The sequence below is a fragment of the Heliangelus exortis genome, chromosome 7 (assembly GCF_036169615.1).
Source record: "Heliangelus exortis chromosome 7, bHelExo1.hap1, whole genome shotgun sequence".
Taxonomy (NCBI): Eukaryota; Metazoa; Chordata; class Aves; order Apodiformes; family Trochilidae; genus Heliangelus; species Heliangelus exortis.
The window spans coordinates 1,913,141-1,934,428 of NC_092428.1; the positions used below are offsets into that span (position 1 = coordinate 1,913,141).

Below are 21,288 nucleotides of genomic sequence, written 5' to 3' on the forward strand. Positions count from 1 at the left end.
CTAGTGGGTTCTTCTTCATAAGAGTCTGATTTAGTGAATAACTTGAGCCAGGTGCCTTTTCATCATCTGGATACTAATAATGGGGTGTTAGATGCATTTCAAATTATTTCCATGGTTATTTTGCCTTTTCTCCAATTTTTTACTTAAGGTACTTGTTACTCTTTTCATTGTCTTTCTGTTTGCATAAGACAAAAATTCTGGCTTCTAGTGAAGAGATGACCCAGAGGAACAAGATTGGATGTTTTTATCTTCTCTAGGCAGAGGGGTGGGATAATAGCAGCATAATAATCCAAGAAGCAGCTTCTCTGGTGCTCCTGGAGTTGAGTTTAGAACAACCACATGCCCAATCCATGTGTTTATCTCCTAAGACACAAATCTCCATATCTGGGAACTGCAGGAATTAGCTGGCAGCTGCAAACAGCAGCTGTTTGACTTTCAGCAGCAGAGCAGGTGAAAAATGCAGATGTGCAGCCTCTCACACTGAAGTAAGAAGTAAAAATTCCCTGCCCAGTTTCCATTTTTGGAGCTCTAACCTCTGTGTTACAACTTCTCTATGTGCTCTGATCTTAATTAAAGAAAAAAAAAGGAACTAACTCTGAGGCGTGTGCTTATTGGAAACTCTGACTTTAGAAAATAGAATGCTAGTAAAGAAAGGATCAGAAAACTCACTAAAATTGCATGCTTTTTTTCTGCATTTTGAGTGACTGAAAATGTTTGTCTTCCTTGGAAATAAGTGATATGAACTGCTAGTTCAAAAATGTGTTTTGAGCAGCTTATATGAGTGTTTCTGTAAGTAGAATGGGTTTTCTAGAACTTCTGTCAGCTTTGGCTGTGTTGATTATTTGTGCTTTGATTTATAATTTTTTTTTTAATAATCATTGTGATGGTTTCTTTTCTTTGTGAAGGACACAGAAGCCATGAAAAGAGCTTTAGCCTTAATAGATTCAAAGATGAATCAGGCAAAAGGTTGGCTGAGAGATCCAAATGCACCTCCAGGTAATAATTAAAATAAATGCACAAAATTTCTTTATTTTTAATGATCTATTAATAGATCTGCTTAAGACAAACTTGCCTTGAAGTGTTAGCAATCCATAGTGGATCATTCTGAAGGAGCCTGTATTCAGTTTTGACACAATTTTTAACATGAAAATATGCCATAAATGCTGTAAGTACAGTCACCTTTACTTCCATAACAGTTTTGCCTTTTTTGTGCAACTTAAAAGCAAATGAAACAGGATTAGGAGCTGGTTCCATATGGACTTTGTAAGACTTTATCTGAAAAGCTTCCTTGGAAATTGAAGCCAAAATAATACAGTTGTAAAAGCTGGGAGTGAGTTATCTGTGGAGCTGTTGCTTGTACTGCTTCTGACCTCACTGCCCTTGCCACACTCAATTCCAGAAACCTCCAAGATGTTTCCAAAGTCTGTCATTGACACTGATAATTAATGAAATGAACCATTAAAAAAAGTCATTAGCTAAGGACAAATGCAATGACAACTGTAGAACTTGGTGCAAAGCAGATTATACTGGGCATGTTACTTCTGGGAGCATTGCAAGTAAAAGGAATGTTTATTTTTCCATCATCTGTAGCCAAAAGCAAGTCAGATTTGCAAGTGGCTGAAGCTGTTTGAATCTTGCTGTGTTGCACTTTTCCTTCTCAGCCTGAACATCTCAGTCTGTAAATGAAGTGTTCAGAGAAATGAAGCTGTGGTAGCAGAATGATTAAATGATTTGAAACACATGGCATGTGATGCACATTAAGGTCGTGCTAAATTCTTTCAGAAATGCTGTGCCCATTTTAATTATCACATTGGGTGTATATCTCAGGTTTTGATAAATAACTGAGAATGTCTGAGCCTAATGCAGGGAATGACATGAAGAGCTTAGCAGTGAGCTCACAGACATCAAGGAATGGCATCTTTCTTTCTTTCACTGACCAACCAACCCTGCATCTTAGGGGATGCTGGTGAGCAAGCCATCAGGCAGATCCTGGATGAAGCTGGCAAAGCAGGAGAGCTGTGTGCAGGCAAGGAAAGCAGGGAAATCCTGGGAACATGCAAGACACTGGGCCAGATGACTGACCAACTGGCTGACCTCAGGGCAAGGTACATCTATTACTTTTAATGCAGTTTTCCAGTACTATTAAAACACTTCCTAACCTGTAGGAGAGCAGGTCAGTTCCTATATTTTGCTTTTTTTATCTTCAATTTCTTCTGATAAAAAAAAAAAATGTTTTGATATGTGAAGTGTTCATTTTATAATGTGAGCAAAATTACTGAGAGGTGGTTTCATGTCAAACACAAAACCCTCCTCCAAAAAAGGCAGAGATGAATAATGAAGCTTTACAGTCAAAGAGCATATATATATATATATATATATATAGCATATATGCTATATATATATATATATATATATATATATGCTCTTTGACTGTAAAGCTTCATTATTTATTATTATATTCATTCATTATTATATATTCATATTCATATTCATATTATATATATATATATTCATTCATTATTATATATATATGCTCTAAAGAGCATATATATATATGTGTGTGTGTATATATATATATACACTGGTTGGAGGATACATGAATATTCTAGTCTTAGATGTTTTTTTGGGGATAGACTGAGCAGGAGTTGTTGCTGCTTATCAGTCACAGATAAATTCTGCTGCACTTCCTGTGCATTTCTTGCATAGAGTTTTATTTAACCAGAGCCTTTTTTTCAGTTTTTCTGCTTCCCATTAGAAATAGTTTTTTCACAAAATTTTCACAATTTGTTTTTTCTTTTGAATTGAAGGGGGTTTGGGTTTAGGCAGCAGATGATTCTCCTTAGACTTGCCATGTGTTTTTTTTTTGGTGTTAAGTACTATGGCCTTTTTGTTGGGAAGTGTGAGACTCCTTTGTGGAAGCATAAAGATGATGAGCTAAGAAATGACTCTTCCATGTGGTTTGAAACACCATAACCTGGTTTCCTTTGAATATAAGGAGTTTTTCAGCTACTTGCCAATGTAGTAAAGGGCTGAGATTTACTAACAAAGAGTTAACTAATATCTTGGTTTAATATGTAAATAACTTCAGCTTGTGACAAAGTATAAAGAAACACATCTTCAGATTCTGGCCTGGTGGTGTAATCCCAGCTTAGCATCTCAGCAGCATGGTTTTTATCCTTCCACTTACTTTGGTCTTTTCAAAAGTCAGGAATATGAGAAAGTTTGCATACTTAAAAAGCTGGGGGTGCTCCTAACCATTTCTTTTGTGGCCTCTTGATTAAAAAAGAGCTTTGTTCAACCCTGAGCCCAATCTGTGGTGTCCATTCTTGCCTTGGCAGAGGACAGGGTGCTACCCCCATGGCAATGCAGAAGGCACAGCAGGTGTCCCAAGGTCTGGATGTGCTCACTGCAAAGGTGGAGAATGCAGCCCGGAAACTGGAGGCCATGACCAACTCTAAGCAGGCAATTGCCAAGAAGATTGATGCTGCTCAGGTACCACTGATGATTTAATAAATATTTGAGAACATGAGGACACTGGTGCTGTTAGAGCTGCTGTGCTGAACTGTAGTGGTTGTTTCCAAACACAAAGCAGTTACTTGTTAGGAAGGATGTATAGGGAACACTTGATTTTACAAAGGAAAATCCTAAATCCAGTCACTCCCAGGGTACTGTGAGTTTCACTAAACTGTAATATTTTTACTTTTTTTTTTTTTTGAACTTTTTAAACATTGCTAAAAACTTTGTTATGAAAACAAAATGAAAAACACCTTCTCTTTTTGGATATAAACTGATCTTACTAAGAAGGATAGACATTCTTGACAGCTGAGATTTACCTGTGGGTAAAACCAGAGCCCTTCCCTTGTGCTGTTTTGTGAGTGCAGTTCAGGATTGAGAATTTTATGACAAAAGCAAAACAATGTTAATGAAAATTCTTCTGCTTTTAGTTTATCCTTTATTTTTTAACTCCTAATCTTCCCCTATGGTCAGCCTATTACCCAGTGGTAATGATGGTGGTCAAAAGATGAACCTTCTGCACAGAGATCATATAAATATGTGACAGGAATATAGATATATACCTATATCTATAAATATACATGAGTATATAAAGTATATAAAGTATATAAAGTATATAAAGTATATAAAGTATATAAAGTATATAAAGTATATAAAGTATATAAAGTATATAAAGTATATAAAGTATATAAAGTATATAAAGTATATAAAGTATATAAAGTATATAAAGTATATAAAGTATATAAAGTATATAAAGTATATAAAGTATAGTATGAAAGAAATGATAAAGAGACTTTTAGTAAAAGCTCTGTAAAGAGTACCACCCTGTGCACAAGAGCAGCTGTTTTAATTTTTCTGAAAGCCAGATCATGAATCCCTAAAGCTCCCACTTCAATTTTACTCATGAAAATGCTGTTGGCAAATGATGGGGAGAGCGGGAGAATGGGAAATCTCTGGGGGGATTTCATCTAGCTTGACATCTTTTTCAAACCAGAAAATCTGTCAGACAGGAGACCAGCTTCATGTTAGCAAATAAATTGCTTTTGGAAAGTATTTTCTGTTAAATAAAGTTTTGAAAGCTTGTATTGGCAGTTTTGTTTTAATAATAGAAATAATACTCCTGTCGATTTTCATTTGCATACAACTTTTTTCTATGAAGAACTGGCTTGCAGATCCAAATGGGGGCAGTGAAGGAGAAGAACATATTAGGGGAATCATGGCTGAAGCAAGGAAAGTTGCAGAATTGTGTGAGGAGCCCAAGGAAAGGGAGGACATCCTGAGGTCCTTGGGGGAAATCTCTGCTCTCACAGCAAAGCTGTCAGATCTGCGACGACAGTGAGTATTCCTTCTGTCACCACCCAGAGTTATTAGTTGAATGACCAGAATTATTCATTTTTCAGTGCTGAGCAAAATCAGAATATTGATGATGAGCTGGGGAATAGATTTTCTTCCAGGAACAGGGACTGGGTGTCTTTATACTGCTGAGTTTCCTTCATTGAGTAAAAACTGAATGTGAAGAAGTGTTCAGTTCCAAGGGAGGGAAGCAAACTTTTTAACAGCCTTTAAAAAAAGATCCAGTTTATAAAATAGGGCACCCTTTATAATGCTTTATCCTTATGATTTCTATCTCAAAATCCAACTGGCACCATCTTCCTCAAAAAAAAAAAAAGTGAGTGGAGTCAGATTGTCTACAAAATTTTCTTTCTCCTGTCTATGGAATATTTGATAGGCAAACTGAAGCCAGAAGTGAGCTCCTTTGTGCTGTCCAAACACTTCAAAGGGATGAGGTAATGTGAGATTTAATTTTGTTTATAGAAAGATCATCAGTGTTCAAGCAGTTCACTGAATGGCAAGGTGGAATATCAACCCCTTCAGTCAGTGGCAGTGCTCTGAGCTGGAACTGAAAACTGTATAAAATATAAGGCTTTCAGAAAGGATATTTCTGTGTTAGCTTTGTGAAGAAGATACTTGAGAATGGATGTAGAGAACAGTGGTAGTATAAACTATGATCTTGGTCTATGCCCAGTTGCCTATAGATAAATTGCATGGAGTTGCATGGAGATAAGTATTTTTCTCCCTTCATTAGTTAGACACTTTAGGCAATTTTTTTCTTGATTTAGCTGCTGCAGGTCTTAACAAGCTACCTCTTTTCAAGTTTATAGATAACTTAGTGCCTATTTCTGCTTTTTCTGCTTGTTCTCTGTGTGACAGACATGTGACTGTAGGACAGCAGTGAGTTTGGGGAATCAGTCATATATCAGGATTATCAATGCCAGTGCCAAGCCTGCCCCCACCCAGTGCTGTGCTGGACAAATGTCACATCCAGGTGCCACAGCAGGGGAGTCTGAGGTGGAGATTTATGTCTTGACAGATCTGCACTATTTGGTCTGAGACTCAGATGCCAAATTTAACCTGACTTCAAGAGATGAAGTGCCTTTTGTTGTTTCTTCCTGCTGAATTTGGGACTAGCTGTAAGTCATGTTGACAAGCCTGTACCTTTTTAATCCTCAGTGGGAAAGGTGACTCTCCAGAGGCCCGAGCATTGGCTAAGCAAATAGCTACATCACTTCAGAATTTACAGTCCAAAACAAACAGAGCTGTGGCAAACACGAGGCCAGTTAAGGCAGCTGTCCATTTGGAAGGAAAGATTGAGCAAGCTCAGAGGTGGATAGATAATCCTACAGTTGCTGATCGGGGAGTAGGTAAGTGTTTCTGCATCATCTTCCCCCCTACAGCTGTCTGGTGAAATTCTTCTGACTGAAACAACAGCTCCTGAGATGCTGAGGATGCATGGAATCTCTTCCCTGGTGTAGAAACTTGAAGCATGGGACTGGAGATTTATAGCCAAGTGGTGACTGCAATATTACTGACTCAAGATGCCCTCTGATCCTCTTTGTCTTCTGGGAAGAACAGCTTTGGCAAAGAGCAGGGGAATGTGTGCTGTAGCCCAGACAAGATGTACACTGCTCCTTGCTCTTATTACCATGCAAATGTAGTACCTCAAATTTTAATTTATACCTACTCCAGCAAGTGGAGTGGTTATGTCCTTCAGAGGGGAGAAAAAGGTTCAGAAACCTGACCTAAAAATATCAGTACGTGTATGGTTTCTGGGTTATCTGAGGAGAATGCTGCTTAATCAAAGAGAGAGGTGACCTGAGAACCTAAGCAGGCTGTCAGCAAGCACAGAAACCTGATGCAGGAGCTTGTTGTACACCATTTCTGGAATTTCTTATTTGGCTTCTTCTGATGCTGTTGCAAGTAGGTGGGTGAAGCTTGAGAATTGGGTTCAGTAGTTTTTTCCATAGCTGTGCAGCTGATAACAGCAAGTGGTAACATGCCTGGAAAGCAGCAGAACTTGCAAACCTTCAATACCTCTTCCTCACACCTTTTCCTGTCTGTCAAGATAACTTCTGTTGTGTGAATAACCAATGACAGATCCTTGAATTAAAGATTTAATCATGCTGATAGCTTGGACACTTGTGAAATGTGAATTTATAGGCAATATTTTAGACTCAACAGTGGATTACGTTTTGACACCTTCTGATGAGCAAATTGAACACAGAATGAGATGACCAAGATAGGTCTCTGAGATATTTTGACAGTGTCTGAAAACCTTCCTAATTTTGTTCCTCTTGAACACAGCAATCTTTGAGGTGGTTGGCTCAAAAAAGCTATAAATCTGAACTTTTTTCCCTATCTTTAATTGAAAATAAAGGTAGCTTAAGTTCCCCTTGTAGCCCACAAGTGCCTAACTAATCATGAGGCTTGCATACATACTGAAAACTTGCTGAAGGAACTGAAGTTTCTCAGCACTGGGTCAGCTTTCCAAAATAATGGTGGAAGTGCTGAGTGGTTCTTGGATAATCAGGTTCTGTGACAACTTTCTTCTAATTCATTTTAAGCTTGATTATAAACTTGAATAACTTGTGTGTTAGTGTTAGCTTCAAATGCTTCATCAGCAGGTCTGTGAAGGACTTAATATAGTAGGACTTCTTTTAAAAGGGGAATATTTTGTGTAATTGAAAGAAGAGAGGACTGCATTCTTGTGAAAAAGCAGGAAGCTTCTGTAAGGGAATGCAGGGAATCACCCATGCTAAAACCAGATTTTTTTACAGAAAAGCTTTTGACATCCTCTGAGGAAGACCCTAAGGTGTCTATCTCTCTTCCCCCATAACATCCTGGACACTTGACAGTTCTTAGCCATGATTTCTGGAATCCTGGGAGGGATATTGTGCTTTTTCACTTGTTTTCTGTGTGACTTTCTCCCTCTCTTCCTGCTTGTCTTCTCATCACTTGTAATGCTGTGGCAATTAATTGCAGCACTTGGAACTTGCAGCTGCTTTCTCTTGAGTCACCAATCACTTGATTTGAGTCAGATCACCCTAGTTAAATGGATGCATCACTAGCCAGAGGTGCTGTAATAACCAAAAGAAACTGATGAGAGGGGAATTCCTCACGGCTTCGAGTTGCATTTGCTCAATAAACTGCAGGAGATGCGTTCCCCTCCCTAGAAAGGTGTTAAAACCCCAGAATTCAGAAGTGCCACTTGACTGCAAGCTCAAATCAGATGCTCTGTCTTTTTTTCTCCTGCTGGGTGTTAACCCAAGATGACTTTTTCCACCCCTTGACCTCTCCCACCCCAGGCCAGGCAGCGATCCGGGGGCTGGCGGCCGAAGGCCGGCGTTTGGCCAACGTCATGATGGGCCCTTACCGGCAGGACCTGCTTGCCAAGTGTGACCGAGTGGACCAGCTGGCTGCTCAGCTGGCTGACCTGGCAGCAAGAGGGGAGGGAGAATCTCCTCAGGCCAGGGCAATTGCTGCTCAGCTCCAGGACTCACTGAAGGTAAAAAACCAATCTGCTTCTGTGCAGTGAAAGGCACGGTACGCTGAGGAACTGACCCTCCTTTGGTCAGTGTGGCTGTGGGGAAGGCATCAGGAAAAACAAAGGTGCAGCAAAACCCCTGCTGGCTTAGCTGAGATGCTTAACACAAACTCTCTACAGAGACCTTATTTGAGATTAATTCCAAGTGAACAGTTCAGAAGTAAAATGAAAATCTCCTTTGAAAAGAAGAAAACTGTAGGCTAGCATTGCAGATCTGAGGGGCAAGGTCTTCTGATGCTGCTTCAACAAGTGGTGTGTTAGCTTCTTGTATTTCAAATTAAGTAAAAAGTGATTAACTGGTCATGAATCAAGAGTATTTTATCTTAATGGCTGCTGCTGTAATGGGCTTTTTTTTTTACTGTGCAAGATGTTTTATGGGATTTGAAATCCTAGAAACTTCTTATATTCCTGTATCATATGCTACTAATTTTCCTCTTTTTTTTCTTAAATTTTTTTCAGGATCTTAAGACACGGATGCAAGAGGCAATGACCCAGGAGGTTTCTGATGTTTTTAGTGACACCACAACTCCTATTAAATTATTAGCAGTAGCAGCCACTGCTCCCTCTGATGCTCCCAATAGGGAAGAGGCAAGTATAGCCAGGTGGATTTTTTTTCCCCCCATGTGAAGCTTCAGTTAGTGTTTAACTTGACCTGAATTGGTATTTTAAATATGCATCAGTAATTTGAAAAATGACTTGGTATTTTTTTTGTTAAGCTTATGATACAGTATCTCTTACAGCAGTAGTTGCCAGGGAATTAGTGTGCTTAATACCTCACAGCTATGAAGTGGGGTAGTATCCTTTGCCCAAAACAGCTGGTAAAAAAAAAGTCCACTAATGTAAGGATAAAAAAGTCCACTAATGTAAGGATAAAAAAAAATGGCTTCAAAGATTTTGTGTCCTCATCTCCTTTCAGGAGATGAACTAAATTGCTGACGATATGAAGGTGCTTCTGGTGTTTGACTCTTTGAAGAAACTGTTTATTTGGGAAGCTAAGCTTTTAAAATGCCTTTTCTCTTCTGACCTCTAGGTGTTTGATGAACGAGCAGCAAACTTTGAAAACCATGCTGCTAGACTGGGAGCTACAGCAGAAAAAGCAGCAGCAGTTGGAACTGCAAACAAAACAACTGTGGAGGGCATTCAGGCCACGGTGAAGTCGGCTCGGGAGCTGACCCCACAGGTTTGCTTCCTGAGCCTCAAAGGGCTTTTAAAGACCTGGGCTTGACTTCCATGGAATTTTCTTTATGCCTCTGTTATCAGATCTTCATGTTAATACCAACGAGGAACAGTGCTGACACTGTTCAAGGGGAATGGGAAATATTTGTGCATATGATACCAAGTAGAACATGGTGATTAAGTGGCACGTTGTACTCATCAGCTTTGGGACAGAAGTGTTGGGGGCTTACCACTGAAGCAAAGTTACTTTGAGGCTGAGTGAAAAACATGAGTGGAAAAAAATGCTCATTAACGATTTATTTTTTTCCCCAAATTACCTTTCTTTCTAAAATTTTGGTGGCGTAATCAGTATCATACTTTAGTGCTTTTATTAAGCTATATTAGCTTGTAACTGAAGGTCCAGAAAAGCAGCATTGGTGTCAACCAATTCCAGAAGCTCTGTAAATCTTAAAGCAGCTAAATGTTGGACTAGAACTAGTGAACTAGGATTCCAAATGAAGATTTACATACCCACTCCTTAAAAAAATTAGTACATTTTCAAGAATACAAATGAGATGTTGTTCTGTACTGGTACTTCCATAGTTAAAAATATTTTCTACTGGCAGGTGGTATCAGCTGCTCGTATCCTCCTGAGAAATCCTGGAAACCAAGCTGCTTATGAACACTTTGAGACCATGAAAAACCAATGGATTGATAATGTAGAAAAAATGACAGGTAAAGTAGGAATTTCTGTTGAAGATTGTGGCTAGATTTTTGTCCCCCATCCTGTTTGGATTGATGAAAGTCATGAGAGTATTGACTGATTAAAAATTAAATTAAGTGGGACTGTTTTCTTTGACTCCAGAAATATGTAGAGATTACAGCACAACCAAAATGTGTGTTATTTCTGAGCTGGAGGGGGAGTAAATTCAGCTTTGTTTTTTTGGAAAAATGAATACCTTTTTATTGCAGTTGCTATTCTAGCAGTACATCACTGGAGCAAGTTAACATTTTTTTTCCTGCATCATCTTGGAATATCGAACGAGAACAGATGATTAAGTTGGGGTTAAGAAAACATCTGTCTCTTCATGTAATGTGCAAGTCAGTTCTTGAATCAAGCAACATGCCAGAGTAGGAGAATCAGAGCTTGGGGTGTCATTAGAGCAAGCTGTGACAGAACATACCAAATATTTTATACCAATATATCAAATGGTGACTGCAGTACCAGAGACCCCTTTCCACAGATGAAACGAGGATATTCTAATGCCTTCACCTTTCATCCTAGGGTTGGTGGATGAAGCCATCGATACCAAATCCCTGTTGGATGCCTCAGAAGAAGCAATTAAGAAAGACCTTGACAAATGCAAAGTTGCCATGGCCAACATGCAGCCTCAGATGCTGGTAGCTGGTGCCACCAGCATTGCCAGGAGAGCCAACCGCATCCTGCTGGTGGCAAAACGGGAGGTGGAGAATTCCGAAGACCCCAAATTCCGGGAGGCTGTCAAAGCAGCCTCTGATGAGCTCAGCAAAACTATATCACCAATGGTAATGGATGCTAAAGCAGTAGCAGGAAATATTTCTGATCCTGGTAAGGATTCAGTCAGCTGGTTTAAAATGTTGTGGGTTTTTTTAAAGATGCTGTGAAGCAGTGCTCGTTTTTGTCTTGTGCGGCTGTGTCCCCTTTTCATGCAAATGTGGTGTATAATTAAATCCCAGAATGGGAAAATTAAAGGTCACACCTCTAACTGCTGAATCCTGCTCTTTCAAAATGCAATCCAAGACCTTTGGCATGTGCAGGTGTAATGGATTCAGCATTCTGGCTCATTATGGGATTTCATGTTTATTAAGAGTTTTTGTTATTAGTTAGCAGTAGTACTACTTCATGTAAGAAAATCCTACATAATTTCTTTGATTCTGGAAGTTGTTTTGGGAATAGCTGTGGCTGTTGATGGTGGCAGTTACTTAGCTAAGGCTTTATTCTATGCATGTTGCATAGGACACTAAAAAATGTAAATAATCTGGTACCTTTTAACCTGTTTTTTCACAGCTTCAGTGTATAGAGCATAATATGTTATAGAATTAATTTTTGGGGTAGTGCTACACTTCTAAATGTTGCAGAATGCTATTAAACTAGTAATGGGATTTTTGTTCAGGTTTGCAGAAAAGCTTCTTGGATTCTGGATACAGAATTCTGGGAGCTGTGGCCAAAGTCAGGGAAGCCTTCCAGCCTCAGGAACCAGACTTCCCCCCTCCTCCTCCTGACCTTGAGCAGCTTCATGTAAGTGCAGCAGAGCTGGTAATACAACACCACAGTTGTCACAGACAATTAGGGGATGGCACACCAGAAATGACCTGAGTGTGTTTTCATTCCTTAGAAGTAAAATGCATTGTCTGGCCAGCCATGCCTACATGTGGCCTTAAGTCTAAAAAAACACTGCCACAGCTTTCAAAAGAGCTTCAGGCATGGTGTTTCCTTTAAGAGGGTGCACTTGAAAAAGGTGTGAGCTCATAGTCTTGCCATGACACCACCCTTCCCTCAATCTGTGTGCTCTTTCATTCCACTCACTAAGATTTTTTCCCCTTTCCTAGCTGACTGATGAGCTTGCTCCTCCAAAGCCCCCCCTTCCAGAAGGTGAGGTTCCCCCACCCAGACCCCCACCCCCTGAAGAAAAGGATGAAGAGTTCCCAGAGCAGAAAGCAGGAGAAGCCATCAATCAGCCCATGATGATGGCTGCCAGGCAGCTGCACGACGAAGCCCGTAAATGGTCTAGCAAGGTAAGAACTTGTTTGGAGGGTTCTGTGCTAAAAGGAATTTTTTAAATTTCAGTGGGCTTTGTCCTAAGTCAAAAGTGTCTTTTATAGATCAAATTATAAAAATGTGTTGGAGGGAGAATTAGAAACCATGTCGAGTTCATTTTTGTACTGAGTGACACTTGCCAGCCAGGCCAGAATCCTTGCTGCTGAGGAAAGAGCTCAGTGCCTTTAGATTATAAACCACTCTTTTCATTGTTGATCCTTGATTTCTGAGATGGACAAACCAGTAAGTGAAACTAGCATTTGTCCTTATATTTTTAGAAATAAGAGTTATCCTGACAGGAAATTTTGGGGGAAGAAGGCTTAAAAGCATTTTTGGAGTCTATCAAATGGGTGGTAGAGGGATTGATGGACAAGGGGAATACAGGTTGGATGTGGAAAGACAGAAATCAAAGGTCTTGCTCATGCTAAATGACAACACACTGTGTGTCAACTGTCTTTTTCCTTTTTTTTTCTTTTTTGCTCAGTTACATTAGTCTACTGGTGCTTGTGTTATGCTTATACAGGGAAGCTGAACAAGTACTTAGTCTTAAAAAAATTTTGGTAACACTCTTCATTCTTATAACATTTTTTATTGTTTGGTTTTTCATTTCTTAAAAAAAAAATCCTATTTACTGGATGGATTCTAGACTTCTGTGCTTTGCTTTTCTCAAAGAGCACAAAGTGAACACTGACTATTGCTGTAGCTTGCCCTGCCTTTCACCCTCATGTGGATAAATCAGAGCATGAGAGATATTTGGCAACTTTTCAATAGATTAAGACTTCTAAATAAATTGTTTTTGAAGATGAGTTTATTTGGCAGTTTATCTAAGAACTTCCTCCCAGAACTTGTGGGGTTTGTTGGTGCAGATTTTTTCTCTATAAAAGGCCATATCTTAAGCAAAGCAGTTGACAATGCTCAGGGTAGCTTAACTTTCATCACACTTGGCTTTAGTGAAAGAAATAAAGAAATAAAGTTGTAGAATGCTATAAATGCCTGTTTTGTTTAACCACCTACCTCTTCCTTGTGATCTACCTGAACACAATGCATTTGTTTGAATCCTCTTTCTTTGTTGCTGAAGGTAATGGATACAACACATTGTGGCAAAGCAGTATCATACCCTTCATAATCCTCTTTTTCTCCTAATTCTTTTTCAGTCTTTCCAAGATCTGTAATGTTCCTAACTTTCAGGTATCACGTCCTCTCTTCATAACCTGGTTTTGTTCTTTTTTTTGGTGTTATCTGTGGTACTTCGATCATCATTTCTACAGTGTTTTCCACCCCATTTCTTTTTTTTTCTCCAACAAGCAGTGTCAGTGGTTTTCTGTGATCCTGCTGCTACCTCTTATCACACACATATGAGTGGCCTTCCAGACAAAGCTTTATCTGCACAAACACCACACTCATCAGCTGCTCTGCCTGCTTCTATGCAGTCAGCCTGGCTTTTGTTGAAGCAAAAAAAATCCATTCATGTTACCATTGTCTTGCCAGAAAAAATTGGTTTGCAAGTCTGCCTCTGTCTGGAGAAGCTGTGTGCTTGGGTGAAAAATGTTGCTGCATCTTTGACTTGTGATGTCTTCATATCTTTGGTAACTTTGGTTCACAGGTGAAGTGTTTGCTTCCTTCTGCTAATCTTGTGTTCCTTCTCCTCCTCCTGACCTCAGCCTAGAGCTGCCTTGTCAGATCCAGAGAGACCAAGAGGAGGTTTTGGTCACTAAAACAGCTCAGTTCATGCTCTTCTACCAGATTCTGCCTCTTGTACTAACTGTCCCCTGTTTCTCCACCCTTGCTGCCACCTGCAAAGCCTGATGTGACAGTGATTAAGGAAGCTGCTGAGGCTGGTGTAGCTATAGATGAGGATGATGATGCAGATGTTGAATTCACTCTCCCCTCTGACACTGAAGATGATTACGAGCCTGAGCTGCTGTTAATGCCAACCAATCAGCCCGTTAACCAGCCCATTCTGGCTGCTGCTCAGTCTCTACATCGGGAAGCAACCAAGTGGTCTAGTAAGGTACTCCCGAGTCTCCCCGGGGACTGATCCGTGTGCATCCAGCCACTTGGAACGCTGACACATTTGCATCACTCTTGATCCCGGCTGGATTCTGAATGGATAAGTGTGTCTGCACTTCATTTGAAGGGCTGAGAGTGGCTTCACGAGTTTGCTAAATCTGTCTGTTGGTGCTGGATTGAAGCTTGAGTGGGGTCACTGAATTAATATGCAAAGGCTTCCTCTCCCTTTGCATCTGCCTGTTCTTTGTGGCAGTTTTCAAACTCTAATAGGGGTTTCCTTCCTTCCTTCCCTCTCCCCTTGTTCTTCTTTTCCATTCATCTGGGCTACCTGGCAAGCCCCTTTAAGTGGCTCCTAATGACTTCCAGATGCAGCATTTAAAGAGCATTTAGCATTAAAGAAGTCATTTCCCCTGTGGATTGTGCTTTGCCTCCAGCCATGCCATGGGGTAGAACCCCTTCTGAGGAGGAATGGCTCTGTATGGGGTCTCCAAGAGGCCTGTCTGGCTGCTGGCTTGCACTTGGCTGCATTGCAAACGCTGCTTTTGGAGAGAATTAATGATTTTCTGAAGAAGCTGCACTGAATGCTGTTAGCTGCCAAGCTGAGATTTCTGTGACACCAGTGGGAATCCAACCTGAGGTTCAGAACTTCTCAAGCAGCCTGTCTCTTCTGTCTAAGCACAAATGCTTGCAAGATTGGTCACTTGTTATAGCATGCTGTAAAAAAGGTTGGTGTCCCATAACCAAAGTCAGGGGGGTGTGTGTTTGTATATATTTACATGACCAAATGTACTAAACTATTGTAATAGAAAGGGCTTTAAAAATGTTCTTGTCCTTTTCAGATTCTGATGCTTGGATAACTTTGTTAGAGAGCTTCATAAATGACACTGATCCTAATTTCTTGATCCTCCCACGTGAAAACATGGAAAAAACTTTGTGTTATGTCCTTTGCATCCTAACTGGTTATATTAGCAAACTGTTTAGCTATTAGGTCACAGGAATGAATAGTTCAGCTTTTTGTGTCACCTCTTATCTGTAAAACATCTGGGATATCTTCTGGGATTTGCTAGCAGTGAGTCATGGAGGGATGTGCACAGGGGTAGAGAACAGATTTGCTAAGTTGGGTTCTTGCTGTGTATTCTTTGCTCTCAACTTGACTGGTACCAAGGAAAGAGAGTGCTAATCCTTGAACTCACTCTGCTAATCTTTCATCCACACACCAGGAATGCTTCATGGCACCAAGTGGTTCAGTCCTCTAACAACTTTCCACCCAGGTGAATTAAATATACTAACAGACTACTAACAATTGATCATCCAAGTTTGCCATTTTTTTTTTTTTTTCCCTTTGCACTAGGTTTCTCTCTGGAACAGTGTATAAGAAATGATTTTTCCTTGGTCACACTTAATCAATGTTTCAAACATTTCTCAAGCATTTGTGACTAATTTTGATGTACAAGAAAAATGGGTTTTAATCTAAGAAATATCCCTAGATTATCTTCTGACCTATCACAATCTTCTCTCCAGGAAGACTTCTTTTTAAAGGGGGAGACAAAAAGGAAGACATCTTTTCAAGGAATAAATTAAAAAAAAAAAAAAATAGCTGCATCTTATTTCCACACCACCCCTGACAAAAGTTTTATGTTACAGATCCTCTTCCATTTATCCTTTATCATTACACAACTGATGCTCTAACAACTTCAGTTTCAGGTCACAGAATGTCAGGGGTTGGAAGGGACCTCTGAAGATCATAGAGTCCAATCCCCTTGCCAGAGCAGGACCAAAACTAGGGCAGATTCCACTGGAAATTTTATGCTCAACTGTTTTGACTACACTATTTAACTCAGTGCTATTTGGTTTAACAAGCTATTTAGCACACCTTTTTTTACTTTTTTAAAGAAGCTGTTGTGGGGAAATCTGGAGTTTCAGATGCTAATGACATGCTTTATCTTAAAATCCAACCCAGCAGAGCAGTAACACTCATTCCATGGACAAACTAACACTTCTTGGCTACTTCTTTTCCAGTTTTGAAGCAATTCTTTTTTTTTTTTTTTTTTTTTTTTTTTTTTTTAATGCGGAGTGTTAGGAAGACAAACACCAGAAACATAATTAGTACAGAGCTTCCCTGTTGCTTGAAGAAACCTCTTCTGTGTTCACGAATGGTTCCTCCAGCCTTAATTTCTTGCAAGGGCTGCTACCGAAACGCATCCTGCCACTGGGTGGCCCGCACGCTGACCCCTCTTGTCCTCTGCAGGGCAACGACATCATCGCTGCTGCCAAGCGGATGGCGCTGCTGATGGCAGAGATGTCGCGCCTGGTGAGAGGAGGGAGTGGCAACAAGAGAGCTCTCATTCAGTGTGCAAAGGACATCGCCAAGGCATCGGATGAAGTCACCCGATTAGCCAAGGAGGTGGCCAAGCAGTGCACTGACAAACGCATCAGAACAAACCTCTTGCAGGTAATGAGCTCCTGTCCAAATGCCTCCTGTTTTTTTTAATTTGTTTTTCCTCTCTGTTCCTCTTGTAGCATGAGTGAGCACAGGAGTTGGGGCAGTAAATCATGTCTCTTTCCTTAGCCTGGAAAGTTTTGTCAAGGTCTGTATGGTTTTAGATCCTGTGGCCATATATATTCCATAAAAGTCAGGATTTGTTTACAGGTGAGTGTGGAAGATGCCCAATAAGGTTTTGAAAAATACTGTTCTGTGAACACTGCTCTGCCTACTCTCCTTCTATTCAAAGAGTAGTAGCAGAAATGTAACATTCCTTAGTTTTTTTCAGTCTAAGCCACATCTCATTCCTAACCAAGCACCCTTGAAGAATATCTGGAGGAAAGGACAAATGCTGACAGCAAAAAAAAAAAAAAAAAAAAGCTGACCCAAAAATTCCCAATTAAATATAAGATTGGAGTATCCTATCAGTATTTGCCAGAAAGGCTTGAAGGTTATAAGATCCCCTCTGTGTTTATTCCTTATCTAGTATAAAACAAAATAAAGCTTATCTGAAATTAAACAAAACAAAAAACAATAGATGCTGTCTTGGTTCAGTTTCTCACTTCTCTGAAGTGGTGTTTTGTGGTTTTTTCCTCCCCATCCCTCAGGTCTGTGAGCGAATCCCAACCATCAGTACACAGCTGAAAATTCTCTCCACTGTCAAAGCCACCATGCTGGGCAGAACTAATATCAGTGATGAAGAGTCAGAGCAGGTAAGAGGTGTAACATGGATGGCAGTGTACAATTGTTGATCAGTTTTATGGAGAAAAATATCCAGGATCAGGTGTGTTCTGGGAATTAAAAGTTTGGAAGCCTACATTAGCTGTTTAGTGAAGATAATTTTAGTATCATACTTTGGCTTCTGGCTGAAAAGCTGCAGTTTTAATATAGCAACAGCAGTCCCTGCCAAGCCAAAGAGCCTACTCTGTTTCTAATTTTTATATGATCAACTTGTTAATATCCTTGATTAACAACAAGAAGTGAGCCAGTACAAGAACTTGCTTCTACAAATGCTGTAGCAGACCTGGCATTAGAGGAGACATGGCACCCTCTGGTGGGTTGTAGTGAAAATACTTCCTCTCCAACAACATCTTGAGTACTTTGTCAGCTTCCAAATGCAAGTTGTCAGGTGAAATCCTACAGTTTTGGCATTATTCTAATTTGAGACACTAAGCTTTTATTCAGATTTTGCATAAATAGGCAGTGAGAAACAGGAAAGTCTTGTGAGTCAGGATAACAATGGCTGCTTTCCACAAACTTTTCATTTACTTAGGAATAAACTGATTTAAGCTGCTTGCACAGGGAGGCCTCTTCCACAATGGGCCTGCATGCTACTGTCCTGAATGTGGTGGTCATTAATGCACTGGCAATTTTTCTTTTCCTTGCCAGGCAACTGAGATGTTGGTTCACAATGCCCAGAATCTCATGCAATCTGTGAAGGAAACTGTGAGAGAAGCTGAAGCAGCATCCATCAAGATAAGAACAGATGCTGGATTCACTCTTCGCTGGGTCAGAAAGACCCCGTGGTATCAGTAAACAACAGCCACTGAAGTATTGTTTTCTGTAACATAAGATGCCTTTTTTTTTTTTTTAAAAACAGAAGATATATTAACAGCAAAAGGTGCTGTATACATGAGCTTAAGATTAGCTTATGCTTATGCCCCATTATAAGGGTATGAACTATAAGAGAAAGCATTTCAAATGTCTTTGGAATGTATTTGATATCAAAAACCTCAAAATTGCTTCTACCAGTAGACAGTTCTTATCCTTTTTTTTTTTTTTTTTTTTCTTTTGAAGATTCTCTCCATGCATTTTGTATTCCCAGAAGCACATTTCTCATTTATGCACTGTGTAGTCCAAGTAGTTTCCATGTCATGGTATAAAACATGGACCTCACTTTAAGCTAGTGCTGAGAGTCTAGGACACTACTGGTTACTTGGCAGTTTTTTAGGGACAGTCATTGATACAGACACACTCATCTTTTCCATAGGATTGTAGCTGGCTGTCCTTAAACCATGTAAGAAAGATGGAAAGTGTGGGGTTTGTAATTAAAGGGGAGCAGCAGAACAGTTGCAAACTGTGAGGATTAAAATTACATGTCTGAAGCAGGATTTTTATTTTTTGCTTTTGGTTTTTGCCTGGCAACAGTACTTGAACAAAAACTGGAGCTGTCTTTGTCACCCTGTAAGTAGACATTCCAGAACTCTTGTACTGTACTGAGATGCTCTGCAGTGGCTGTTTGTAGCACACAGTTGATAGCTTAAACTTTAAATCATGGAACTCTTTCCTTCTTGCTCAATTCAGTGATGTATTGAGCTGAAAATCTTGGTTCTCTTTAGCTACCTGCACACCCAGGACCAGAAAATGCCACGTGCTGGCTCTTTCCTTTTGAAAACCAAATAAGCACATGCAACTTTTATATTCCTCTTCCCTCCATCTCATGTTATTCCAGCCACTCAAGGTGGAAATTAAAAGGTAAATATGTTCAATTAAAAAAAAAGACCTTTTGCCTCACTGCCCTTGTTTCCAAGATGAGCTTTTTGAAACCCAAGCACTGCCAGGCCATGAAGCCCTTTTTTAGGTAGTCCGATGGCTACCAGCAAACTGGTTCTTAATGCTAAACATACCAGGATATTTTTACTGGTTTTGACACTTGGAGTTTGAAGGCTCAAAAAAAAAATTTTTTTCCCAAGTTCAATATGCATTTATAAAAGTGTTTTACTGTATCTTTTAAAACCCAAAACCCAACCACAAAACTAAACCGTCCTCCTCGCTTACTAAAATAGATCTGGGATGCTTTTACCCTTAACTGAATATGCCTTTATATATATATATATATTTATATACAAACACACACATTGATTTAATTGCTCTATAGTCTCTTCTGGTATTTGACAGAAAGGAGAATTATTTCTGTCCATTTGCAAGGAACACTTGCAGACTGCTGCCCAGCTCAGCACTGACCTCACGATGCCCTCTGAATTTGCTGAAAATTGTTTCATGATCAAAACACCTTCAGCAGGAGTCTCCTTGGGGGAAGAACTGCTCAGTCTGAACAGCTCCAGGGAGACACACAACATACCTGTCCTTTACCTGTCTGCAGCAATCACTCTACACCTGGACTCGCTCCCCTCCATCTCCCCCTTCATTGCACTGTTATCTAAAAAAGGGAAGTTCAACTGATTTTAATCCACCTGCCTCAAACTGACCTTAGCAAGAGAAAACAGGTGTTGATCTTTAACTCACTCCTTGTGTCTGGGTGTTAGGAAATACGTGGTACTTAGAGCTTTCCTTAGTGTTCTCTTCCTGCAATTACCTGCAACAGGGAGAGAAAGGAAGAGGTGCCAGAGCCTTAACCTCAATGTCTTGCATTTGGTTGGTTTATACCAGATCTTTAACATAATTGTAATGTTTCTATTTAATAGTAAATATCACTGAATAAGTAGGGATTATTTGTAAGGGATTTTCTAATTAGTCTTCCTGTATTTTTCAATGCTTCTCACATTTCCCCACCCCTTTCTCTGTGAGACCTTGTTTTTCTTTTTTAGCATCACTGTTTAGTTGCTTCACTGATATTAATGCAATATTACTAATGCCTTTAATACATAATTGTTTATGCCAAAGATCACTTTTTGTTTATTGAGGAATGTTTGCAGTCAAGTTATGAATCATGGTTGCCTTTGATACTCTTCCAGAATGTTTGCTCTGAGTTCTTGAACTGTTTTGTAGAAGCTGAGATACTTGTCCACCTTATGCAAGTACTGCTTTGTTGTTTGTTTGGTTTTTTTTTTTTTTTTGAACACTATTGGCCTTCAAATCTGAAATGCAGCAAAAATTTTTAAAAGACCCTGAATGTCACTTAGAAATGTTTTACCACTATAAAACTTTGTTTATAAACAAAACTGTATTGTATAGTCTAATGTTTTCAACCTTTCCTTGGTTCTGTTTAAAACAATAAAAACGCATTTGTACAAAGATCAGTGAGTGTTAATGATAAATAATGGGCTGGAAGCTGTGGTCCAGTGGGAGAAAATGGAGTTTTTCCAGATGGTTGTGTAGTTCCAGCAGCACCAAACAAGGGTTTGAAAGCTTGAAATGGGTGTTGCCTGATACTGGCAGTAAGGGCAGAGCTGCTGTGCTGGAAATCAATTCATTCATCTAGATTTTATTTCTCAAACTTGAATGTAAGGGTGATTAGTGTGGAATTACTGTCCTGTTTCCACCACTCCTTCACAGCAAGAACCTCTTGTAAACACTTTTTCTCTCTAAAAATGGCTACCAGCACACATCATATTCTGCCCTAGTGGAACCAACACTCATTGTTGCTGTAGGACTGAACAGAGTCCCACAGTGCTGGGAGGCATCTGGGATTTACTAATAAAAGGTAAAAAAATCCAGGTCTCACTGCTCCACAAAGTTCTGTCTGTATCAGAGGGTGAGAACCTCAGA

At 39.7% G+C, this 21,288-nt stretch overlaps 1 protein-coding gene across 4 annotated transcripts in view; it reads left to right on the plus strand.

Moving 5' to 3' along the window:
- Nucleotides 1-20,814, plus strand: part of VCL (vinculin) — a 45,277-nt gene extending 24,463 nt beyond the window's left edge. The window contains exons 7-22 of one of the 4 annotated variants that reach the window (XM_071748227.1): nt 906-996; nt 1,958-2,105; nt 3,339-3,492; nt 4,673-4,848; nt 6,025-6,215; nt 8,157-8,356; nt 8,855-8,983; nt 9,426-9,575; nt 10,177-10,285; nt 10,836-11,138; nt 11,704-11,828; nt 12,140-12,325; nt 14,149-14,358; nt 16,606-16,809; nt 17,448-17,552; nt 18,229-20,814. In XM_071748227.1, the coding sequence (XP_071604328.1) occupies nt 906-996; nt 1,958-2,105; nt 3,339-3,492; nt 4,673-4,848; nt 6,025-6,215; nt 8,157-8,356; nt 8,855-8,983; nt 9,426-9,575; nt 10,177-10,285; nt 10,836-11,138; nt 11,704-11,828; nt 12,140-12,325; nt 14,149-14,358; nt 16,606-16,809; nt 17,448-17,552; nt 18,229-18,375 (2,628 nt within the window). In that variant the 3' untranslated portion in view covers nt 18,376-20,814. Of the gene's footprint in view, nt 1-901; nt 997-1,957; nt 2,106-3,338; nt 3,493-4,672; nt 4,849-6,024; nt 6,216-8,156; nt 8,357-8,854; nt 8,984-9,425; nt 9,576-10,176; nt 10,286-10,835; nt 11,139-11,703; nt 11,829-12,139; nt 12,326-14,148; nt 14,359-16,605; nt 16,810-17,447; nt 17,553-18,228 lie in introns of all 4 variants that reach the window. The other 3 variants (XM_071748226.1, XM_071748230.1, XM_071748229.1) reach the window with 3 other exon arrangements.
- Nucleotides 20,815-21,288: the final 474 nt, after the last annotated feature.